Source organism: Lactuca serriola, chromosome 4 (genome assembly GCF_051521515.1).
Source record: "Lactuca serriola cultivar US96UC23 chromosome 4, Lser_US96UC23_V15, whole genome shotgun sequence".
Classification (NCBI taxonomy): Eukaryota; Viridiplantae; Streptophyta; class Magnoliopsida; order Asterales; family Asteraceae; genus Lactuca; species Lactuca serriola.
Window position 1 is genome coordinate 212,675,787 of NC_136411.1, and position 24,186 is coordinate 212,699,972.

Below are 24,186 nucleotides of genomic sequence, written 5' to 3' on the forward strand. Positions count from 1 at the left end.
ATTGCAAGCAAATACAGGGCACTCTTCTGTGATGATGAAAAATATCAAGTGACTGGTATGAGGTTTGATCAGTATGTAGTAAACTTGAAAGAGGGGACATGCAGTTGTAGGTATTGGGAAATAACAGGGATAGTCTGCAGGCATGGAGTTTGTGCAATATGGGAACATATTCAAAATGTTGAAAAAGCCCAACAACCTGAATATTAGGTGCATCCATGTTATAAGTTAGAAACATGGAGGGAAATGTACTCTAACAAAATAGATCCAATCAATGGCAGGAGCATGTGGCCAAAATCTAGATGTCCAACCACTCTTATACCCCCTACACATCATACACAAGTAAGTTGAATATTACTTAACATATTTTCTTATTCATCATGTTTTATGATTTCCTTAATATTTTTGTAGGTTGGAAGGCCCAAGAAAAAGAGGAGGAGGGCTATAAATGAGCCTACTAACCAGTCAACAAAACTATCAAGGAAATTCTTGACTGTTACTTTTTCCAAGTGTCATAATAAAGGACATAACTCTAGAACATGTAAGGGGCAGGGGGGGGGGGGTCAAGTCAAAGAGCAGTGAGTGGATCAAGTCATAGTGGTGTGGGAGGATCAAGTCAAGGTGGTGTGGGTCGATCAAGTAAAGATGTAGTTGGTGTAACAAGTCAAGGTTCAGTGGGTGGATCAAGTGAAGCTATAGTGGGTGGGTTAAGAGCAAAAAAGAGGGATAAGGGAAAAAAGCCTCAAGTGCAGAAAGTAGGACCTAAATGAAGTTGGATCATCAAGTGAAGCATGACTAATCAAGTTATTTGGCTACCTTTTGTTTAAGATTATAAACTTGTAATGATGCTTTTGTTCAAACATGTTTAATCTAGATAATTACATCTTTTGCAACAATCTAAATTAGTGATGTAATTAAGTTGATACTAGCCATATGTCATGCTACATTTGTGGCTGTAATGATCAATATGGTGAACATTTCCAATTACTTATCATGTTTTGATCTCGTGTGTTTCTCATTCCGTTCCATTGTATGACAAATCACCAGAACTCATTCCATTCCGTTGTTTACTTATAGTGTTTTGATTTTGTATTTTTCTCATTCCATTTCATTGTTTGATAAATGACCAAAACTCATTCCATTCCATTTTTTGTTAAATGAGTGACCAAAACTCATTCCATTCTATTGTTTACTTATAATGATTTGATCTTTTTTTACTCATTCCATTCAAATGTTTGATAAATAGACAAAACTCTTTCCATTCCATGCCAACATTCCTGATCAATAACACAAAAACAATGTTTTCTAATTATCATAATACAAAATACCATTAAAATGATTAACAAAAACCATACATTACATTAAGATTCTAATACATGACATACCATCCCAAAATCAACTGGTTATATCCCATTCCAGTTCTATACACCCATCTGGCATTACATATCCAAAATACATCCTAAAATACACCCCAAAATACATTGACCAAATACATCCCCAAATCAAACTCCTACTTAGTGCATACATATATAAACGGAAAAAAAACCAAGATAGAACAAGCATCCACTTCAGCTTCACAGCATCTACACGAGCTTGACTCAACATCATTTGAACATTGTTCAGCTTCCTTAGCAAGCCAGGAATCACCTCCACAACTCTATGGCACATCGGATCATCCACCCACCCAAGATATGGACAGCTTTGACAATTTCGAGCACAAGACCAGAATCGCCTTCCTGGGTTGAGGTCCGTCCAAGATGTGACTCTCATAGCAACACTTCCACACGTACATATCACCATTCTTGGTAAAGAGGAGAGCTTCGATTTTTCAGAGATGGTGCTTGATTTTTCTGAACGTTGGCTAGGGCTTTTTAAAGGGGGTGGAGAAGCAAATGCAAAAATACCATAATACCCCCATGTTTTTTGAACTTAATGACCCCAAACGGCTACAAACTGACGGAGTTATGAAAAAGGACCTCCAATGCAACTTTTACAAACCACAGGGATCATTTTTGTAATTTTGTCCAATTCAAAGGATCTATAAACAATTTTGTGAAATAAATGTAATTTCATTAAGTAAAATGATATTTTAAAGTCCATTTTTGTAAAATAAATGTAATAATTTTTGAAGGCCCAATCTGATATTTTTAAGAATAACCCTTTATCATTCAAGACGTTGCATTAGCAGAAGTAGCAAATTCGAAGCTGGAATATACACGAAGGTTAACGTAGCAGCGAGGAGAGCTTTTCAGTTTATAATTTGTTGAATTCAATGGCTGAAGAATCAGAGAAGAGATTTCACGCCGTCATGGATAAGCTGTTCTTTGCCCCTCCTCCCAATTCCAAACCCACAAGAACTCCCAGTTCGACTAGGTATATGGTTTTCCTTTATTTATGTTTTTTTTTTTTTTTTTCAATACATTGTAATTCACCAGCTGAAATTTTGCTTGAAGAATCCTGTAATTCGTTGTTTTGATCCAATTATAGCTCTAACGTTTGAATCGCGTTTTACTCTATACAAACAAGCGACTCACAACCAAATGAGGGCTTGTTTCAGTTCGTTAGGGTTTATCCATCTGAAAATCGTTTACACTTTCATACAATACAAATGCTTATACAGTTATACTCCGTCCATTATATTGAACAACGAACTGTAATTTGTTTTGGAGGTCAATTGCCTACTTGGACACTAAAATCGATATGAATCCTATGCCTACCCTTATCGATGGTAGATTAGAAACCAAGTAAATACCAAATTTGTGTCTGCGAATCACAATGCTAGACAATTACAGCTTTTTCGCTAGCAATTTCGGGAGTATTGGTAATCACTTGTTACTTGAATAGTGCAACTGCAGTTGGATTTTTCAGAGGAAAGAAGCGCTCACATATGATGACTACACCTCTAGCTGTAGTTTATTCAAAATCCATCGGAGGTACAATTGAGGAGTTGAGAAAGACATCTGGTGAGACATTGCAATCACCTATGTGCAGACCCTGGGACAGAGACGACTTACTGAATAGGCTTGCTACATTCAAGTCCATGACATGGTTTGCTAAACCTGAGGTTAGATAAACTTTTTTGATTCAGTAGTAGTTAGATTGATATACTCTTGTAGGAAGTTCTTTCTCTTTCTTTGATTCTTTCCATTTCATTGTCAATTTTTGGGTAACATAATCTATTTTCATCAGGTAGTAAGTGCAATAAACTGTGCAAGAAGAGGTTGGGTTAATGTAGATATGGACATCATAGCCTGTGAATCCTGTGGGGCCCGTCTCTTCTTTTCTACTCCATCATCATGGGCACAACAACAAGGTAACACAACCACATTCATGATTTCATCATACAAATACAATCATTGTTACTTTCAAAAACCATTACTTTGAATGATAATCTTCTTTTATATGAAATGTAGTTGAGAATGCAGCCTCGGTTTTCAGCTTGAAGCTGAATAATGGACATAAATTACTTTGCCCATGGGTTGACAATGCTTGTGATGAGAAGCTAGCACAGTTTCCTCCTAGTTCATCTCTAGATTTGGTTGATAACTACAAGAAACGATGTGCATCATTATTGCAACTTTTGGAGCTTCCTGTGATCTCATCAACAGCCATTAATTACATGTGGAGCCCATTGTTGGAAAACTTCCTTAAAAACTCTCCAACTCTAGAGAATGTGTATGGATCTGATAATGCTTCTACAACTGGGGAAGAAGTTTTCCCTGTCTTGTACTATCATGTATGATAACTTATCTGCAGTTTAAATTTAATAAGCTTTAACCATATTCAATCTATCATATAGTTAAACAAAAATAATGTATATACAACACATTGAATTTGCATTTGACATTTTGACATTATTCTAAATTCTATGCATGCTACTTTTTAAATTTCAGGCACAAAAGTTGATCAGTTTATGTGGTTGGGAGCCTCGGTTGCTACCTTACATAGTTGATTGCAAAGATCTAAAAAAAGATGAATCCATCAAATCTGGACACAAACACAATTCAAGTGTAACTGTATACTCTTCAAATCTGGATCCAAATCCAAACAATGATCCCTCTACAATTGAGCAATATGATCATATATCTATAGTTCTAGTCTGCAGACTTTGTGGAGCTAAAGTTGGTTTATGGGCTTTTCGTACAACTCCTCAGCCTCCAGAGTTTTTCAGACTTATTGGACAAGAATTAAACGAAGATTCAAATTCTGAAAATAAGCAACCAAATGTTGAACAACAACAACAAACAGTGAATAGAAATGTTTTGAATTTGACAATTGCAGGGGGCCCACCACCAGCAGATCAGAATTTTCGGCCCACAATTTCTTTGCCTGTTGTTGGACAGAATTTGAGGACTCGGTTTTCATCTGCTTTTGAATCTGCTGCTGACGTGTCTGTTATCAAAAGTTTGAATAGTACATCAAAAGATATTATTAATCAGGTTTCAGGGGATGTTCATAGTCATCAAGAGGGAGGAAGTCTTGGAACCAATGATGATGATACTGAGAGGTTATCTTGTTTAGGTAACTCAGTCCCTGTGCTTTGTGAAACATGATGGTTTTAGTCCAGATGTTTGATTTTTTTTTTTTGGTCCCTAAAGCGGAACTTTGTTGCACTTTTGGTCCTTAGGCTATTCTAAATGACCATTGCTTCCTTGGAAATTCTTAGATATGTTTCAAATTTGGGTTTGTTGATTTCATGTTTAGAATTGACATCAACATCGTTATCGTTGAGTTAAAAAGTTTAGGGACCAAAAGTGTAACGAAGCTTTTCTTTAGGGTTAACTAATTCCTACCCATTATTATTATTGTTTTAGGGAAGGATTCAACTTCAAGTCAACCAAGTCCAGCAGCTACAACTACAACTACAAAAGCAATGGAGTTTGATCCAATAAAGCAGCATAGACATTTTTGCCCCTGGATCACATCAACTGGGAAGTCTGCACCTGGATGGAAACAAACTCTTTCTGCTCTACAACGCCAGAAAGAGTTTCTCTCTCCTTCATCACCCACAACCCAACAACCTTCATCTTCATCTTCACTCATTCAGGTAACCCATTCCATTGGAATTCAACATTCCATTCCTTTCACTCATTCCATTCCTTCCAACTACAAAATACGTTCTAATCATCCATTCAATCTTTTTACAGGTGTCAGATCCTGTTGGTTCTGTTAAAAAGCTTCTCACACCCCCCTCAGCTAAAAGACACAAGTTCACACATGGCTCCACCTAAACTCAAATTATTTGTGAAGTAACATTATTATCTTGTTTTGCTTAAACCATTTATTTCTTCACTTTCAATTTAATCACAAAATTTTTGGGCTTTCATGTAATCAAAAAATTAGAACAAGAATACACATTTTGATGTACAACTCAAAAATTACGCCATTAACCCGCAATTTGTAACGATTACTTTTGAATAGGGTCTGTTAAACCCTCTCTCTGCCACCACCGCTCTTTTATCTCCGATCAACTTCGCCACCCTGTTTCACAACATTAATTAATTTCTCTAAATTACTAACAAAGTAAAGTGATTTTAAGTTTTCAATTTTAAAATTCTAAATTTTAGTACCTGAAATAGGGAGAACTAGTGTTTTCCTGAACAGTTTTAACCTGACTCATCTTCTCAACAACTTCCATACCTTCTAGAACCTTCCCGACAACCAACGTTGATGCGTCCAACTCCGGCGAATCTTTTGTTGATATCAAAAACTCCGTCCCATTTGGTTCTTTCCCGATTTCTTCTTCATCGATCACCAGTTTACCATTTCGCGCAACCAATTTTTGCTTCGGAGGCGGCTTCTGTGGGTCCCGTACGATAATCCCAACTGTTCCGGCGACGTTTTTAGTTCCCGGACATTTTCCGTTTTCTTTTTCTAATTCGGAAACGAGATTGTTGACTGCGAAACTTCTCCCGGTTTTTGCTGCGAGTTCAGCGTCGACGCCGTAGGATCTAACGCCGCCGTGTTGGATGTAGCTTGGTGTGATTTTTATGAACTCTTTTCTTCTGTAACTCACACCTGTCGTAGTGGAATGATTGGATGTAAATTGAAAATATGAAACTTGGAGGACTGAAAGTGGAAATTACCTGCTGCTCCACTAACGAAATCGCTGAACCTTGTAGTTCCGGTGGGGACGGAGTTTCCGTATAGCCCGATGACGACTCGTCCGATGGGTTTGCCGTCGATTGATATGTCTAGGAAAGCGCGCTTGGTTGGAAGCTTGTCGGTGCAGCTGTCTACGGTGGTAGCGGCGGTGGTGGAGTCATTGGTGTCTGGAACGTCATTGGTGTCTGGAACGTCATTGGTGGTGACGCTACTAGTCTCGTCGGTGGAACTGGCGGTGATGCTAGTTTCCGATTGATTCTCTTCGGTTACATTGGAGGTGGCGCTAGTCTCAACAGGGTTTTCTTCGACGGGAGTGGTGGTGGCGGTAGTCTCAACTGGGTTTTCTTCGACGGGGGTGGTGGTGGTGGTAGTCTCGATTGGGTTGGCTTCGATTGGAGTAGTGGTGGCGGTAGTGTCGAGTTGATTGTCGTCGGCGGGAGTTATGGCGGTGTTGGTAGTGTCAACTGGATTGTCGTCTAGGGTTTGGGGATTTTCCGGTGGGAATAGGGTTTGTTCTTGTGCTCTTGCCGTGGGTTGAAATTGGGAAGTGAGGAGGAGGAGGGAGGAATTGGTGCAGATTGCGAGGTGTCTACGCGACAGTTTGATAACTGCAGGGGAAGTGGTGGTGGTTGCTGGTGGTGGCGGTGGTGGTGGGTGATGCTGTTTAGATGTTGAATGCAGGAGGCTTGAGTTTTGCCATATCTTCTCCATCAATGGCTTCTTTCCTCTGTGTGTGTGAGAGAAGAGAATGAGAAAGAGATAGGATGTTATGTGGACAACAAGAGATAGTAATCCCATCCATGATGGGGTCAGAAATGTCCATTTACCAACCACAACGCCAACCCCGCCCAAAGAAGTGGCTTGATTTCCATTTTATGGGTATGGGTATGCATTTTAAGTTTCCAAAAATACCCTTAAGTTCGTTTTCATTTTCATATTTAAAATAGACCCATGAATAGCAACACAACCCAAAGTCCGTATTATGGGTTTTTATTTATTAACTAGTATTATAAAAACCCAAAATTTTTAACATGTAATTCGAAAAAGCTCTAATATTTTTATTATTATTGTTATGACCATAATTTTCTTGCAGAATTATCACTCTAGCTCATTTAACGAGTTTTACGGTTAACTTGGTTAACTTTTTTACAAAATCAGTCCTAAAAAGTTCAAATTTAGTCCTTGGGGTTCGCAAAAAATTACATCACATGATTTTTTAACCATATTTTTCGTTTTTTGTATACTTTTCGGGGTTTTTTTTAAATAGAAAACAAAAGGTAAAAAGGTTAAAAAAATTATTGAAAAATAAAGTTAAAAAATGAAAATAAATAAAGTATATATAAAAAGAAAATAAAAAATGTATATATATTTATAAAAAAACCGAAATAAATAAAGTATACAAAAAAACGAAAAATAAAGTTAAAAAACTGGTGTAATTTTTTGCAAACCTCAGGGACTAAATTTGAACTTTTTAAGACTGATTTTGCAAAAAAGTTAACCAACTTAACCATGAAACTTGTTAAATGGGCTAGAGTGATAATTCTGTGAGAAAGTTGTGGCCATAGCAATAATAAAAAATATTTAAGGCTTTTATAATATTAGTCGTTTTATTTATTTATTTTTGTAATTGATCATTCAAATAATAATACCCGCCAAGTTTTTTTTTGAGAATGCAAATACTAACTTATCATTAAAATAATAATACCCTCCAAGTTTCTTTCGATCTAGTATACCCTCCATGTTGCATACTTACGAATTCTCCTATCAAGAATCTTCTTAGTGTACGAGATAACTGGCGTTTCAAGCTGTACAAAAAGGAAAAAATAACACATTGTCATATAATGGTGAAATATAATAATTATGCATAAAATATTTTTTATGAAGTGACTTAACACTTTTTCGTTAGCCCGACGATGATGGAGATATGGTCGCATGTTTGTGCATGTATACTCATTGACTAACTTATGAACTTGAAAAAGTTGTGTAATCTTATATTTTGTAGATATGCTTTGTCATTTACAATATCTTTAACACAATAAACTGCTTCAAACTTATCTTTTGCAGATTTGTTGGTTACAATATGAAATTTCTCATCTACACAATTTCATTTCCGATTCTAGCTTAATATATTATTTATCATTGAACAATTGAAATTTGGTGATATGTGATGAAGGGCTAGTGATGACTTATGCTTATTTATCATTGAACAATTGAAATTTGTGGGCTAGTGATGACTTATGCTTATAGGTTGACATGTTGAACACAGGTAATGGATCATGCATCCTTGGTGAGTAGTTTTAGGCCTTGTTTGATATGGCATAGTTAGGTGAGACATTTTTGCTGACTGACTGAGAAAGAAGTTGGGAGTTGGCTGATTGAGAAAGAAAACAAGGCTTTTCAATAGTACCATTGGCTTGGATAAAAATTTGCAACTAATGAAGGCTACAAGAATAGAATTTGGGTCTCCCTTGTAGAAGCAATGGTGTTTACCAGCAAGCTAAAGAGTTTTTTGTGTTTTATGTTTAAAATAATATATTTAATGTCTATTATGGTGGAGGTTTTTGTATAAATTATTATTATTATTATTATTATTATTATTATTATTATTATTATTAATGTCTATTATTATTATTATTACTATTATTATTATTATTAATGTCTATTATTATTATTATTATTATTATTATTATTGTTATTATTATTATTATTATTATTATTAATGTCTATTATTATTATTATTATTATTATTATTATTATTATTATTATTATTATTATTGTAATATTGCATAGAAATGTGTATAGCATCAGGGTAAAATGGTCATTTTACACCAATCAGCACATTCGGTCAGATTTTCAATCAAACAACATGATTTCTTATTCAGTCAGAATTTCTTACTCAGACAGACCTTTTTCAGTCAGCAACTATCAAACGGGGCCTTAGTTTATTTAGAATTAGCATATATAGAATTATCCTTTTGGGGATGTTAGGGCTCAATTTTATCACCTGATTGAGTTTCATCATAATCTGATATATACTTAAAGTTTTCCGTAGCTCATTCGTGTGGATGTATGTTTGAATCATTACTCAACACCAACAATTTTGCATGATCGTTTGCTAATTCATGAGCGTCATATGCAAGACCATGTTAAGCAACTTCCTTACCTTTATGCTTAACATAACCCTATGATCAAGTCCATCATAAGCGACTTCTGTTGCATAATCCTTATATATAATAAATTATACATATTTGGTTACTTTTGGTGGACAGCCCATTTCCACCCACAAAACGTGCAGTATGAGTTATAGATTGGTATGGAAGTAATCCATTAACAACAATACAACGCTTTAACATTATTCACAACAAACAACTGGACTATACTTGGAGGCATATTAGTAATGGTATTAACAAAATATTTTACATCATTATCATCAATAATTTTCATAACAATGTTCGATCCAAGACATTGAAAATGCAAATAGATCTGATTAGTACTTAACTTGGACTTGAAAACAAGGACAGGTCTAGAAAATATTACTAGGATATGTGATGTTTGAATTTTGCAAACTGATTTTAGATAACAATATTAGATATAAAATAATTATATATACTATTTAAAAGTACAAAAGTGTAATGTATTCTTGCTATGTATGATTTTTAATTTTTCAATTGAAATTAACAACACTAAAAACGAACATGAGAAAATTAAATATTCTAAAATGTATAATTAACTCCTAATCGTGATAAACATATAAAATAAATAACTTACTAGAATAATAAAATATCCTAACAATATTTTTTAATATACAATAAGTTATATTACAAATAATTGTGTTATACATATTATTTATAATTATGTTATTGATATTAATAAAATAACATAGAAATAAAATAATTTATTTAAAAAAATTAACAAAGCTAACACAAACAAATAACAAAAAAGTAATTCAATAAAAATATATTTTAATTTTAAAATCTGTTAAAGATACACATAGACACAAGAGAAACTTTTATCTTCACATAACAAATCAAATAATGTATAAATTTTATCTTGTACATTCATATTCACATGTCATATTTCGGAAGACATTTATGTGGTGGTTCAATTGTTTTTTTTTTTTTCTTTTGACACTCCGAAACAAAACTAAATAGTTCGGAACGAGGCGTACTCGCATTCATGGTCAGCTTTTGGTCATTCCGAATATGAGTTTGTTCCTATTGGTCAATTTTATAAATATCATTTTTTTTTTTATAAATTTTAATTATAAGATCTTTGTTCATATTTAACTTAAGGACTTATTTCTTATGCTTCTAGCTTTTCAACATCTCTAGTCTTTTCTTGAATTGATTTGGAATTATTTGTGGACTGTGGTGGTCAATATGAATACCTTTTTCAGAAAACACAATGAACAAATCAAGACAAAAATAGTTTAACCAAAAAGAATTAATCCATATGCTTTTATACATTTGTATACATTAAAATGATTAAAAAAAACTCAACCTAATTTATTTGTTTTATGGTTACTTAGTCAACTCTATGTAAATCCTTCAAATACAAAAATGAACATTTAACAACGAAATTATTCAAACATAAATTCCAAAAGTTCATCTTAAATTAAGCTTTTAAAAAAAAGTTATGCATAAACGAGAAAATACCAAAGTTCGTTTCCATTTTATAACTCTATGCGACATAATACAAGAAAACCCACGAAAGCAAATATTTCTCCTGATTCATAAAGTTAGCGCCAAAGAGAGAGAGATATACATATATGGGAATAAATGAAACCAAAGAAGCTTTACTAAGATAACTGATAATTCTGCCATGCCTGTTTTCTTCCAAACTTTGTGTACACTTTCTCTCACTAATTCACAACATCAAGAAACAAAAAATGTAAGCATAAATAAAGAGACTATCATCTAAATGTTAACTTAAGATCGCAATAACAATCAATAACAAACTTCATAGTTTGCCCTTCATCCTTTAGTAATAACCAACCCCCTTAATTTCCGCTCTATCCTCTTGAGCATCACCTCCTTTTTCAAGAAACACGACACGACCTACAATTCAACTATGAAACTTGAGAAAAAGTCTTTTGACAGTAAGAAGGTGAGAATCCATAATATCTGACATTGACTATGGGACTGGCAGATGAAGCCAGTTCTGCAAAAAGGTTATTCTTCCAGCAACCCCTGAGCTAAGCGGGCCCACACTGCCCCCACCCCAAAAATAACTAGACGGTAAAACTTTGATTAAACTTTCATGGAACTTACCATCTCGGCGTATGGCAATCTCTCTAACACGTCGAGTTAGACCAGTTATTGGATCGTTGAAAATCTTTGTCTCCAAATTCCCCTCCAAATACAAGATTGCACTATAAGCAAAAAGCCACAAATGATTAATTTGAGAAAAAAAGGCGCACACTTGGAAAACGGAAGATAAAATTATGTTGAACCCTAGTTTTCTCTACCTTTCTCCATTAAATCGTTCTTTCTTGCTACATTTAGTAAAAAAGAAACACTCATATATAGCTTACCAGATTAAGTCATATGTCCCGATTTAAGTCCATTATTACATACCATAAGTTAGTCACATAAATTGCTAAATGGAACACTGGTTCCTCCATTAACAAATTGGCCTTTGAACATGTAAACAATATAATATCATATCTTATCCACTTCTGTAATCTAAGGGTTTTTTAACAACATGCCCTAGTTCCATTCCTATGAAATCAAAATCAAAAGAAACGTTATATAAAATATCACACTAACCATATCATTACAGAATTCAAAAGTGCTAAATTCTCATCGTTTTGTTCTTTAATCTTCTCCAAATTCATTATCATAGGCCATAGCATTCGCATTTAGCAGAATTATGTACACTATATACATAAACTGAAAATTTAAGCTTACCCGGGAACAGCATTCTTGACTACAAGCGCACCCAGTCTCTCAGGGTAAATCGAGACACGATGCCACTGAATCATACTCCGATTAGCATAATCCCTCGGCTCCTCATTCTGTAATGGCCGCCGGTTGTTCCTCATCCCTCCAGTTCCGATCGATAACATAGTTACCGTCCTCCCACTCCTCAGCTTCTTTTCTATCGGATTTTGACCGACCTTCCCGATCAATATCGCCTATTCAATACAACAACAAAACCCTAATCGTAAAATTCACAATAACAAGTTAAATCTACTTCTTTCTGTGTTTTAGAGTAAATTAAGCAATGTGTGTGTACCCTATACACGCCTACATCTAAACCATTTTCGAGTGGGCGGTCTCCGAATTCCCTTTGCCGGGAATTAGAATCGGAAGATTGGGATAACGGATCTGGGTCGAGTTCTGGGGCGACAGTGGAATCAGAATCAGACCCGGAGGGGATTTCGGTGGAGAAATGGTGGAGAGAAATTAGTAGAGACTTGTGGTGATTAGCGATAGGGTTTGTTGAGAGAAAAGAACGATAAATTCTTGTACAGAGGGAAGACGCCATGGAATTGAATTTCCCCAACGATTTTGAGCTACAAAACCCTTAAACCCTACTGATTATTAAAAAATGCAAGTTGCTGGTATTACTGAGTGAAGATGTTAACAAACCCGGTCGACTTTTTTCAAAAAAACCGGACGGATCGATTTTTCGAGATTTTGTTAGAGTCGGCCCAAAATCAAATTCATAAAACAAAATTGCAAAAATGGTTGGCCTATCTATTTTTTTTTTTTTTTGGGCTTTAGTCCAAATTATGATTTTTTTGGTTTCGCGATCTTTTTGCATTAATTTGATATGAAAATAGTTTATCCGAAAATCGAAATGACTATAATACTTTTGAGATATTTATTTTTCATTTTTTTTAATTTAATATTTATTTTAACAATTAAAAATAATAAAGGACATTCCCCTCTCTCTCTCTCTCTCTCTCTCTCTCTCTCTCTCTCTCATTTCTTACGGTTCTTTCTTTCTTTCTTCTTCTTGATTTCTGGCAAGACCACCCACCGAAAACGGTGTTTTCCGGCCACCAAGGAAAACAAACAACTCCCATCATTCTCTTCCCTTATTTTGTCGACAATCACCACCCAAACACCCTCATCTTCTATTGCTAATTCTCGATTCCCCTCTCCCTCTTTTCTTCTTCGACTCATCGGAAAACAAAACAAAAGAAAGGAGACTATTACCTCTATTCCATCTCCACCCCTGGTCTTCATCTCGTCATCACATACCTACAACTTGAGAACCATAATGATAAAGAGGGAAATCAATACCCATTGCAACTCGAATCCTAAGGAAATCACCCCCTATCATCATCTCATACCTAAAACTTGAGACTTGCTCGTGTGAATTGTTCGTATGTGTTAAAGTGTAAACCTGTGAATTGATTTACATGTGAACATGTGAATTGATTCCCAAAAACGAACAATATATCCTACCAAAAACATGAACCCATTTGAATCATTTTCCTAATTTTATGTGTGTATATGTATGAAGAACTTGTGTATTTTCAAGAAAAAGAAAAACGATTGTGTGTGATCAGGAGAGAGATAGAAGAGAAAAGGAGAGAAAAGAGAGAGAGAGAGAGAGAGAGAGAGAAAGAGAGAGAGAGAGAGAGAGAGAGAGAATGAGGTATGGGATCCATTTTATTATTAATAAAACATTAAAGTAAATAGAAAAAAATATAAAAAAAACGTATCAAGAGGGTAATTTAGTCATTTCAATTTTCGGAGGGACCATTTTCACATACAAACTAGTCCAAAAGGACCACGAAGCCAAAAAAAAGTCATGGTTTGGAATAGAACCCCCAAAAAATGCATACCACAAGGACCATTTTTACAATTTTGTCATTCACAATTAAGTTTAATTTCTTTAAACAAATGGTTAAATTTAGGAAAATTAAGTAATCTAACCACTTTTTAATGGGAAAATAACTTATCAGGGTAATCATCTTTATCGCTTTGTTCATATTTAAGTAACTTCTTTATTTTTGTACACATTTGATCATTTAACTTGTTATATGTGTTCATGTATTGCCATTGTCACCGGCTATAGCAGATGACAATGGTAATATGTGTACAAATTAACAAGTTAAATGGTTAAATGTGTACAAAAAAAAAGTTACATAATTGTGAACAAAATGAAAAGTTAATTACTCTGATAAGTCAGTTTCCCCACTTTAAATAGCGATTTTATTTTTCATATTTGTTTGTATTATTTTTTTCAAATGTTATTTTTAAAATATCCATAATTTCCTAAATATTAATTATATTGATCAATTTTAAACTTTACTTTTTAATTATGTAACTCTTGGTCCTGGTACGCATTTAAAATTTAAAATTTATACATTTTTTTTGTGGAGCAACTCGACGAGTTGGTAGCCCCAAACTCGTCGAGTAGAAATCAGAAGAGACACGGATTTTAAGTAACCTACTCGACGAGCTGAGAGCCTTCAACTCAACGAGTAGGGCTGCCAGAATAAAACCCTAATTTCGGGGTTTTGCACCCTATTTAAGCATCCTAATCCCCACATGCCGGCCTCATTTCCAGCCTCCAAGTCCTAAACCCCAGATTCAGAAACCCTAATGCAATTGTGATCTTGTGAGCCATTTTTGAGTGAAAATTGGTGTGTGTTGAAGCTTGTGAAGGAAGGAGAAGCTTGGGGATTCAAGAAGAAGCTAGTAGATCCAGAGACTTCATTTCATTCTCATCATTTTCTGGTAAGCAAGTCTCAAACTTTCTTAGTAACTTCTTAGATCTCTTTATTATCATTTTGTTGGGTTTTGGTCCAAGAAGCACAATCCTTGGGATAAGGACGTCCCAATGGAGTATACCATCAGATCTGGAACCATAGAGGGCTTTCATGGAATAAAAGTGCAAACTTTATGGCCATTGAAGCCCCATGCAAGCTATAGGATGTCATTTTGGCCTTTTAAGCTCCAAAAGGCCATAGATGGAGGGAAAGGTGGAAGCTTTAGGTGTTCATGTATTGTCTAGGGTCCAAAAATCAGTTTATATGCCTAGGTTTAGAGTATTGATGGCTTTAGGATCAAGATCTAGTTCCTAAAGAGTTAGGGTTTGAGCTAAACAACCCATTAAGTAAAGGTATTAACGAGTAAAGTTGGAAACTTTACCCTTAAAAGGACATTTTCAGTGTATATGAGAAGTATGGAGCCTAGATCTGAAGAGTAGGGACTTAACCCATTAAGATGGCCCAAACAGACTGAGGAAATCGTCAAATCCATAGAGGAACTCGACGAGTTGAGTTGATTTGTCCCGATTTTGAATAGGGTAGAACTCGAGGGACTCGACGAGTTGACTCGCTTTATCAGCCGAATTTGAACATGAGGCAGTGTCGGTGGTTAGATGTGGTGAAGGATTACAACTGTGAGATCCTTTATCACCCAAGGAATGCCAACGTGGTGGCCGATGCTCTTAGCCGCAAGTTAGTGGCGACTCCGATTCGAGACATATGTCTGAGGATGACAGTGATTAATCAGTTGCTGGAGCAGATCCGAGAGGTGCAGGTCGAGGGTATGAAGGAGGAGCACCGAAAGTGTGAGCGGATCATAGGCCAAGTGGCCTCATTCGATTATGCCGGCCGTGGTTGTTGACCCTGCATGTGAGGTTCTGGGTTCCGTTCCGGGGGGAGTACGACAGGTTTTGATGGATGAGGCTCACAAGTCGAGGTTCTCCATCCATCTCGGGGCAACGAAGATGTATCGTGATCTTCTCCCTGATTATTGGTGCCCCTGCATGAAGCGGGACGATGCTTGGTACGTAGAGCGGTGCTTGACCTGCAAGAAGGTCAAGGCTGAACAGCAGAGGCCTCACGACAAGATGCAGTTGTTAGACATTCCTGTGTGGAAATGAGAATATATCACTATGGACTTCATCACAAAGCTTTACAGGACCGTACGTGGAGTAGATTCGATATGGGTCACCGCGGATCGGTTAACCAAGAGCGCTCACTTCATCCCGATCCAGGAGAGTATATTGGCTGAGAAGCTATCCGAGATCTACGTTTGCGAGGTAGTGGCACGTCATGGAGTGTCGGTCTCGGTGGTATCAGACCGAGATGTTTGTTTCACTTCCAGATTATGGAAGCTGTTTCACGATGAGATGGGTACTTTTCTTCACTTTAGTACCGCTTTCCACCCTCAGACTGACGGCCAGAGCGAGAGGAAGATTCAGACTCTCGAGGACAGGCTAAGTGCATGCGTATTGAATTTCGGTGGCAGTTGGGATACGTATCTTCCGCTAGCAGAATTTTCGTATAACAACAGTTACCATGCCAACATAGACCAACCTCCCTTCGAGATGCTCTACGATAGGAAGTGTAGGACCCCAATCTATTGGGGCGAGGCCGGTCAGAGAGTCATGAGGAGTACTAAGTAGTAATCAAGACTACTGAGAGGATCCAGCAGGTCCGGAGCAGGCTCCAGACTGCTTAGAGTCGGCAGAAAAGCTATGCCGACAAGCACTGTTCAGACTTGAAGTTTCAGGTGGGCGACATGGTTCTCCTGAAGGTGTCACCTTGGAAAGGTGTCATCCGGTTCAGGAAGCGAGGCAAGGTGGCCCTGGTACATCAGTCCGTTGAGGGTTTTGGCTCAGGTGGGCCGGGTTGCTTACCGTTTGGATCTTCCAGCAAAGCTCAGCCAGATCCACAACACTTTTCATGTCTCCCAGCTGTGGAAGTGCGTAGTGGATGATTCTGCGATTGTGCCTTTAAAGGATATTCAGGTTGACGACAGCCCCAACTACATCGAGAGACCAATAGCTATTCTTGAATAAAAAGACGAAGGAGCTGAGGAACAAGAGGGTGGAGCTAGTGAAGGTGCAGTGGCAGCACCGCAAGGGCTTGGAGTGGACTTGGGAGCCCGAGGTGGAGATGAGGGAGCATTACCCGGAGTTATTTCTTGACGCAACAGACTTCGAGGATGGAGTCTAAGATAAATGGGGGAGAATTGTAACGCCTGGTTCCTGGTACACATTTAAAATTTAAAATATATTCATTTTTTTATGGATCAACTTAACGAGTTGGTAGCCCCAAACTCGTCGAGTAGAAATCAGAAGAGATGCAGGTTTTAAGTAACCTACTCAACGAGTTGAGAACCCTCAACTCGACGAGTAGGGCTGCTAGAATGAAACCCTAATTTCGGTTGTCATCTTGGATAAGGCATGCTTATGGCATTGTCATCTTAGACATGTCAACAAGAAGCGCATAGCCCAACTCCAAAAGGATGGAGTGTTGGAGTCATTTGACCTAAATTCGGATGACACGTATGAATCTTGTCTGCCTGGATAGATGACTAAGTCACCTTTCACTGGTACTTGTGAAAGAGTGAAGGATTATTGGATCTCATACACACTGATGCGTGTGGGCCCTTTAGATCCATCACAAGGGATGCAAAACGCTTCTACGTGACTTTTACCGACGATTATAGCAAATATGGGTATATCTACTTAATCAAGCATAAGTCAGAAACTTTTGAAAAGTTTAAAGAGTTTAAGCAAGAAGTGGAGAATCAATTGGGCAGAAATATAAAGATGCTCCGATCTGATCGAGGTGGTGAGTATCTTAGTATCGAGTTCCACTACTATCTTAAGGAATGTGAAATTGTTTCACAATTGACACTGCCTAGGACACCACAGCTGAATGGTGTGGCTGAGAGGCGAAATCGAACCTTGTTGGACATGGTTTGTTCCATGATGAGTCGAGCTTCGTTAACTATCTCATTTTGGGGGTATGCCTTAAATACTTCCGCCCATATCCTTAATCTAGTCCCAACTAAGAAGGTTGCCAAAACACCTCAAGAGATGTGGACAAGGAAGGTTCCCTCGTTAGCACATATCAAGGTTTGGGGTTGTGAGGATTTTGTAAAATGAGAGACTCACGACAAGCTTGAACCTTGCAGTGAGCGGTATATTTTCATCGGCTATCAACAGAAGTCCTTTGGATATCTCTTCTATAGACCGAGTGACAATGTTGTCTTCATTGCGAGGAGAAGGGTTTTCCGAGAGAGAGAACTCAAATGCCAAGAGGACAGTGGGAGGCAAATTGACCTTGAAGAGCTTCAAGAATCAAGTGATGAAGGAACCTTAAACACTAGCGCTCAACCCGAGGAGGAAACTCCTGTTGAACCGATTGACGAGTCCTTGCCTCTTAGACGTTCTAGTAGACTTAGTGTTCCACCCGTGTTATATGGCTTCCATATAACTGCTGAGGGTGATACGTTTATTAGTGATAGTACACTAATAAATATGGATGAACCTGACAACTACAAGGAAACCATGGCGGTCCCTAAGTCTACAAAATGGAAAGAGGCAATAGATAGTGAGATTCAGTCCATGTGTGACAATCAAGTTTGGAACTTGGTTGACAATGTACCAGGTTGTAAGACGGTCGGGTGCAAGTGGATTTTCAAGAAGAATACCGACATGGATGGGAAAGTGCACACATTCCAGGCACGACTGGTTGCGAAGGGTTTCAATCAAACTTCGTGAGTTGAATATGACGAGACCTTCTCACGGGTGGCGATGATCAAGTCTATAAGGGTTATACTAGCCATAGTTGCGTTTCATTATAATGAAATATGGCAGATGGACATCAAAACCACTTTCCTTAATGGAAAGTTGGCTGAGGATGTTTATATGAATCAACCAGAGGGTTTTGTGGATGCAAAGTACCCGAATAGAGTGTGCAAGCTTGAGAAATCCATTTCTGGATTGAAACAAACATCTCGCAGATGGAATCTTTTTTTCGATGAGAAAGTCAAAGAGATTGGTTTTTCGAGAAGCGAGGATGAGTCATGCGTATATGTCAAAGCTACCGGGAGTATAGTTAGCTTCTTGGTATTGTATGTGGATGACATACTACTCATAGGAAACGGCGTCCTAACCTTGCAGGAGGTTAAGTCCTAGCTTGGGAAGTGTTTCGCTATGAAGGACCTTGGAGAGGCTACTTATATTCTAGGGATAAGGATATTGAGAAATAGGGATAAGAGACTAATAGGACTTAGTCAAAGTACTTACTTGGATAAAGTACTGAAACATTTTAGCATGGAGAATTCCAAAAAAGGGGAGTTACCAATCTAAAGCAATACCAAATTAAGTAAGACTCAAAGCCCGAGTACTGATGCTGAGATAGAAGAAATGAGTGGAGTACCATATGCTTCTGCCATTGGCTTGCTCATTTATGCTATGACATGTACTCGCCCTGATGTGGCTTTTTATTTGACCATGGTCAGTCGATATCAAGGGAACCCTGGTAGATGATCGGTCTATATTTATAGCATAATAAATTGTACTAAATATGTTGAATTGATGCATAATTGTCCAAGAATGGCACTACTTTGATGAAATGTTGAACATTATGTGTAGGCAACTACTTAGTGCTAAAGTGGGTGGAAACTGCAAGAAAAACGAGCAACATGAAGCTAACAAGCATGGGAGACGAATTGCTAAAGGAATGAAGAAAAATGGTGCTGAGAAATTTGATCACTCTTCAATGTTTTGATCATATCTCAAGATCTAGAGCTCCAATTGACATGAATGAAGAAGTTCTGGAAACTAGACAAAATTTCCTACAACTTTCATGTTTTGCGTTTTTACTGATTCTACCATTTTCATCACCAAAAAGGGGAAACAAAGATAAGGTACGTCCTAGAACGCTTCTAAGACGCCCCCTAGGACGCCTACCCATTTTAGGCCATTTTCAAGTGCAAATCAAGGACGTCAGAGAGCCTGTAAAACGCCACGAAGGACGCCAGGACGTCCTATATGACGTCTAAGACGCCTACTAGGACGCCGACGCGGAAACAGCTCCGAAAATCAGTTTTTCTGCACCTATTTAAAGGGGATTTAACCCTAATTGACTTTAGACTTCTCCCCTACGATTTTCACCAGTTTTGGAGGGTTCCAAACCTTCTCCAAATGCGTTCTTGATCATCAATTTCCGAATCAAAGCCAAGAAATCATCAAATTCATTATAATTCAACGTTTGAAGATTCTCAACCAACGAATCTACATCAATTCCATCAAGCTCCAGATTTGATTACGTCATCCCCAAGGTTTCATCGTTCCATAGTTGATTGATCATTGGACTTCATTGATTTTATGATTCCAAGTTGGTTTGTGAATTTTAGCATTAATTCCATTGTTTATATTGAAGTTGTGTGTTTTGTTAATCATATGGAAGGCTAAACCACCTAGGTTACTTCCAAAAACGTTGTAGGATGTTAGGATGAACACGTTTTGATTATTACTTTTATTCTAGTCAATTTCAGTTATTGTTTCATTCTTAAAGTTATGATTTTTACTTATAGTAATTGGAGTTTGGTTTTCTTATTGTGTGATATTGCAACTAAGATAGTGTATTGTTAATTCACTAATCATTATGAATTCAAGTAGTTTAGGAACTAAGATGATCAGTTGAACCCACATACATTATTACGAATTTGTAGTATTATATATTCAACATTGTAATAGGTAATCACAAGACACATTATCACCAAACCACTAGTTGTTCCTAATCCAATTAGACATAGGGAGTAAAACAACTAGTTGGTATAACATATTGTGTGCTCAAAATTATTTGTTGCAAGTTAATCAACCTTAATTATGTCTAGGTAATTAAATTGGAATTTATGGGAAGAAAAACGTGTAAGTCCAACCATCTGAAAAACTAAACCGGAAGTATCTTGTTTTTTTTTCTCATTGATAGTAGTTTGTTTTAGTAGTTCTTGCATTACTAAGTTTTTAGCTTTTTCATCAACTTTTAGTTTAAATAATTTCATGACAATTTCTAGTAGTTTTTCGTTAACTATTTTAACACAAAGTTTGACCACAAACTCCTCATGGATTCGACCCTTACTTACCCTAGCTATCTAGTGGTTTTGAGGTTATTTTTGATTGAGACAACGACCTTGATCAAAACTTTGGCGTCGTTGCCGGGGAGATTGTGCGCTTAAACTATTGTGTTGAAGTAGTCTTTAAGTTTTATTTTATTTTGTTTTATTTTTAGTTTTGAATCTTCACTATTTTACTGTTTTTGTGTAGGGAATGTCATGAATGGAGGAATACATTTATATTAACCAAGATATGTGGTGGGGGAGTGGAAATCCGGGTCAAGATCAATACAATAATGATCCATACAATCAGTCATATAATGATTATCCATATGATGATGATTGTTGGTGGACTGACGAATCGACTCAAAACCAACACCATGAAGCATATTATTTCCCGGACGACCAAGAATCAGAAAAATCTTCATTTAGCAAGAAGTTGGATCAAATGTTGGACATGTTGAATGAAACCTTCAATATGGAGGAAGACAACTCCAAATCAATTTCGGCAATTGAAGATCAACTAGAACGAATAACGAAGCAGCTAAAGCAACAACCACCGGGTAATCCTTCGGACACTACCCAAGTAAACGAGGTAAGTTTTCTATGCAATGATAACGTTGTGCATATTCCTACACCACCCATACTTGAGGTTGTAGTGGAGGATGATGTACCTTTAAATGATAATGATACCCAAAGGATGTTCGAAATTAAAGAAGCTGTAACTGAATTTGAAAAGTCTAATGAAGAGTTTCATGAGTTGGAAGAGTCCAAAGTTGGGGAGGGGTTTGTGAAGGCTAATACCTCCCCTTACACAACAATTTTGAAAAAACCTGAAATACAACTTCTTGTTGCAATAGATTCTAAAAAATTTTCCAAATACAAACACAAGAATGTAATTATTGATCTTCCCTTTTTGGCAACCATCTATGCTCAGATTAGTTGTCGAGAAGGTGCAATTGATATGATATTTGGAAAACATAAATTGAGACTCCTGTTATTTGGACCTACCAATGATCCTTCAATCAACGGTGATCTATTTGTGATCAATACTATTGATGATTATGTTTATGAGCATACCGCAAATATGCTCTATGACACCACCCACGATTTGGAGAAACCTTTACCTTGTAACAGGTTAATAGAGTTGAATGAGATCTGGTGTCAACAAGTGAAGAAAAAGCTACAGACCACGAAACATGATGTTGCACTTACCCATAAATCAAAGATGAAGGTGTTTAATGATACCAAACATCAAGTCAAGAAGTCCATTAATAAGAATTATGCTTGGATGTTCAAATCAAGGTTTAGGCGTCATCATGGAAAGATTAAAGACAACATGGTTTATTTATACAAGGTCAAATATGGCTTGACACACGATCCAATCATTCAGGTTAAGGTCAACAACAAGACGGTTGATTTTCAAAAAATTCCATGAACATATGATCCTCCATAGACATCACTCGAGGTAACCCGTCCCGCTAATGACGTTAAACTTGGCAATTTTGGAACTTTGTGGGTGTGTTCACTACAAATCCTCACGAGACTTCACTCGTCCACTAGGGATAACCTAGGGGTTTAAAAGACTTGTTGCACGTGCCAAGTGCAATCGTGGACCCGGCGAAATTTAGGGGTAGTTAGTTTAGTTTATTTAATATTTGATTTTATTTGTGTTCTTGTAGTTTTTTTTTTATTATTATTTTAGGAATTTATCTTTTGATGCATCGAGGACGATGCAAGACTTAAAGTTGGGGAGGGGGTGTACACAAGAAAAAGATGGAGGATTGAAGAAAAAATGATTTTTTTAAAAAAAAAAATCATAATTATTTGATGTTTATTCGGGCATAACAAAACATTATGCAAATACCTCCAACTAGTGAAGTTTTTTTGGAAATCAAAACCGCCTCTACCATCAGTACCATCAGTTGTGTCGTCCTCCATATTTTTAATTTCTTTTACATTAACTTTGATGAATTTTTTTTGGATAATCAACTTAGGATGAATGTACTTCTATCTTAAACTCTATCTTTAATTATCTTATCCTGAAGTTGGTTCTACGAAATATGTGATGAGTTAGTAGCATCTCTATATCTTGAATGTAACTCATCAAGATGGAAAATGATAGGAGTTTCGTACATCAAATCTTAATATCTATCTAATATTAATTTTGTGGGTTGCTCAACCAGTTTAGAAATATTTATATATATTTAAAAATTGTTACGTGAAATACCTAAGTGTATGAAAAATGAAGGTTTTTGGCTCGAGCCTACGATCTTTCAATTGAGGACCAAACCGAACAATATGTGTCATCACGCTCCGAGTACTTGGTCTTACTTACTCCTGCGTCTTTGGGTTAGGAGGGGTCTATTATTGTTTTCACACAACCAAAAAGCATCATAAGACATTGAAGAACTTCCAAGTATATATATATTCAAGCTCAAGTCAAATACAAAAATGATCAAATCCGATGACGCCATCAAAGAACTTGAAGAATGCAAAATCAAGATAAATATGAAGAAAAGTTCAAGTTGAAGACACTGTGTGAAACAATATGTGACCCCTCGATAGCGGGAGTGTATGGGTTGGTCCATTAAGTGTAACCGATCGCGCTAACTATGATAGTGAACCTTGAAAAGGGGACATTGGCAATGAGTTCAACTGATTACTCATGAGGTTGATTATTGGGAAGGGTTTCAAACAACAAAGTTGTGGCAATCCAAAAATTTCTATTTTGTACAAGCATCCACTTCAATAGAAGTCAAACTGTTTCTGCTAACTTTCAAGCTTTTTGGAATAAGTTTGAGTGTTTTAAAGATAGTACATCAAGAGATATTAGGAGAGATGATACCCTAGGGTTTATTATGTAGCAATAAGTGCCCAAAACTTCAAGAGTTTGGAGTTTATGGTCAAAAATGGTATTGGGACCGTAAACCCTAAAGACTATATAAGTGAGACTTAGATATTTTTATCACTTTTTCACATTTCCAAGACTAGAGCCATTTCTCTCTCAAGTATCATCGCATTTTTCTTCAAGATCTTCAACTTGTAAGTATTTCTAAGCCCTAATAAGTTGATATCTACCTTAATCTAGTGATCTAACATGATTTCATCAGTGAAATCATTCCAAAAGTGTAGATCTTCAAGTTTCACCAAGAACACCAAGAACACACACTAGTGTTCTTGGACTTTTAGCACCTTTTCAAGTTTATACTTTGTAAGTACTTCTATCCTAGAGTACTATAAGCCTAGTTACACT

At 36.6% G+C, this 24,186-nt stretch overlaps 3 protein-coding genes across 3 annotated transcripts; 1 reads left to right on the forward strand and 2 right to left on the reverse strand.

Moving 5' to 3' along the window:
* Positions 1-2,163: 2,163 nt before the first annotated feature.
* LOC145103238 (C3HC zinc finger-like protein) lies at positions 2,164-5,323 on the forward strand. The gene is made up of 7 exons (XM_079040797.1): positions 2,164-2,370; positions 2,842-3,061; positions 3,187-3,310; positions 3,411-3,733; positions 3,891-4,518; positions 4,812-5,044; positions 5,145-5,323. Exons 1-7 carry the CDS (start codon positions 2,270-2,272, stop codon positions 5,226-5,228), a joined length of 1,713 nt encoding a protein of 570 aa, XP_078896923.1. The 5' UTR covers positions 2,164-2,269; the 3' UTR covers positions 5,229-5,323.
* LOC145103239 (Cyclophilin-like peptidyl-prolyl cis-trans isomerase family protein) lies at positions 5,297-6,882 on the reverse strand. Its single transcript, XM_079040798.1, has 3 exons — positions 6,084-6,882; positions 5,568-6,015; positions 5,297-5,478 (listed from the first exon to the last, which is right to left on the reverse strand). Exons 1-3 carry the CDS (start codon positions 6,811-6,813, stop codon positions 5,376-5,378), a joined length of 1,281 nt encoding a protein of 426 aa, XP_078896924.1. The 5' UTR covers positions 6,814-6,882; the 3' UTR covers positions 5,297-5,375.
* A 3,995-nt stretch (positions 6,883-10,877) lies between these two features.
* On the reverse strand, positions 10,878-12,656 carry LOC145103240 (Nucleic acid-binding, OB-fold-like protein). The gene is made up of 4 exons (XM_079040799.1): positions 12,340-12,656; positions 12,012-12,238; positions 11,373-11,473; positions 10,878-11,159 (listed from the first exon to the last, which is right to left on the reverse strand). The coding sequence occupies exons 1-4, from the start codon at positions 12,589-12,591 to the stop codon at positions 11,083-11,085; spliced, it is 657 nt and encodes a 218-aa protein (XP_078896925.1). The 5' UTR covers positions 12,592-12,656; the 3' UTR covers positions 10,878-11,082.
* Positions 12,657-24,186: the final 11,530 nt, after the last annotated feature.

Excerpts from the sequence above, each read along its gene's own strand:
- LOC145103239 (XM_079040798.1), bottom strand. The coding sequence starts at position 6,813 with ATGGAGAAGATATGGCAAAACTCAAGCCTCCTGCATTCAACATCTAAA. Across the intron at positions 6,016-6,083 it reads TTTCGTTAGTGGAGCAGCAG|GTGTGAGTTACAGAAGAAAA; the intron begins GTAATTTCCACT and ends CCACTACGACAG. Across the intron at positions 5,479-5,567 it reads ACTAGTTCTCCCTATTTCAG|GGTGGCGAAGTTGATCGGAG; the intron begins GTACTAAAATTT and ends GTTGTGAAACAG.
- LOC145103240 (XM_079040799.1), bottom strand. The coding sequence starts at position 12,591 with ATGGCGTCTTCCCTCTGTACAAGAATTTATCGTTCTTTTCTCTCAACA. Across the intron at positions 11,474-12,011 it reads GTCAAGAATGCTGTTCCCGG|TGCAATCTTGTATTTGGAGG; the intron begins GTAAGCTTAAAT and ends TTTTGCTTATAG. Across the intron at positions 11,160-11,372 it reads GATTGCCATACGCCGAGATG|GTCGTGTCGTGTTTCTTGAA; the intron begins GTAAGTTCCATG and ends GTTGAATTGTAG.
- LOC145103238 (XM_079040797.1), top strand. The coding sequence starts at position 2,270 with ATGGCTGAAGAATCAGAGAAGAGATTTCACGCCGTCATGGATAAGCTG. Across the intron at positions 2,371-2,841 it reads AGAACTCCCAGTTCGACTAG|TGCAACTGCAGTTGGATTTT; the intron begins GTATATGGTTTT and ends TTACTTGAATAG. Across the intron at positions 4,519-4,811 it reads TGAGAGGTTATCTTGTTTAG|GGAAGGATTCAACTTCAAGT; the intron begins GTAACTCAGTCC and ends TTATTGTTTTAG.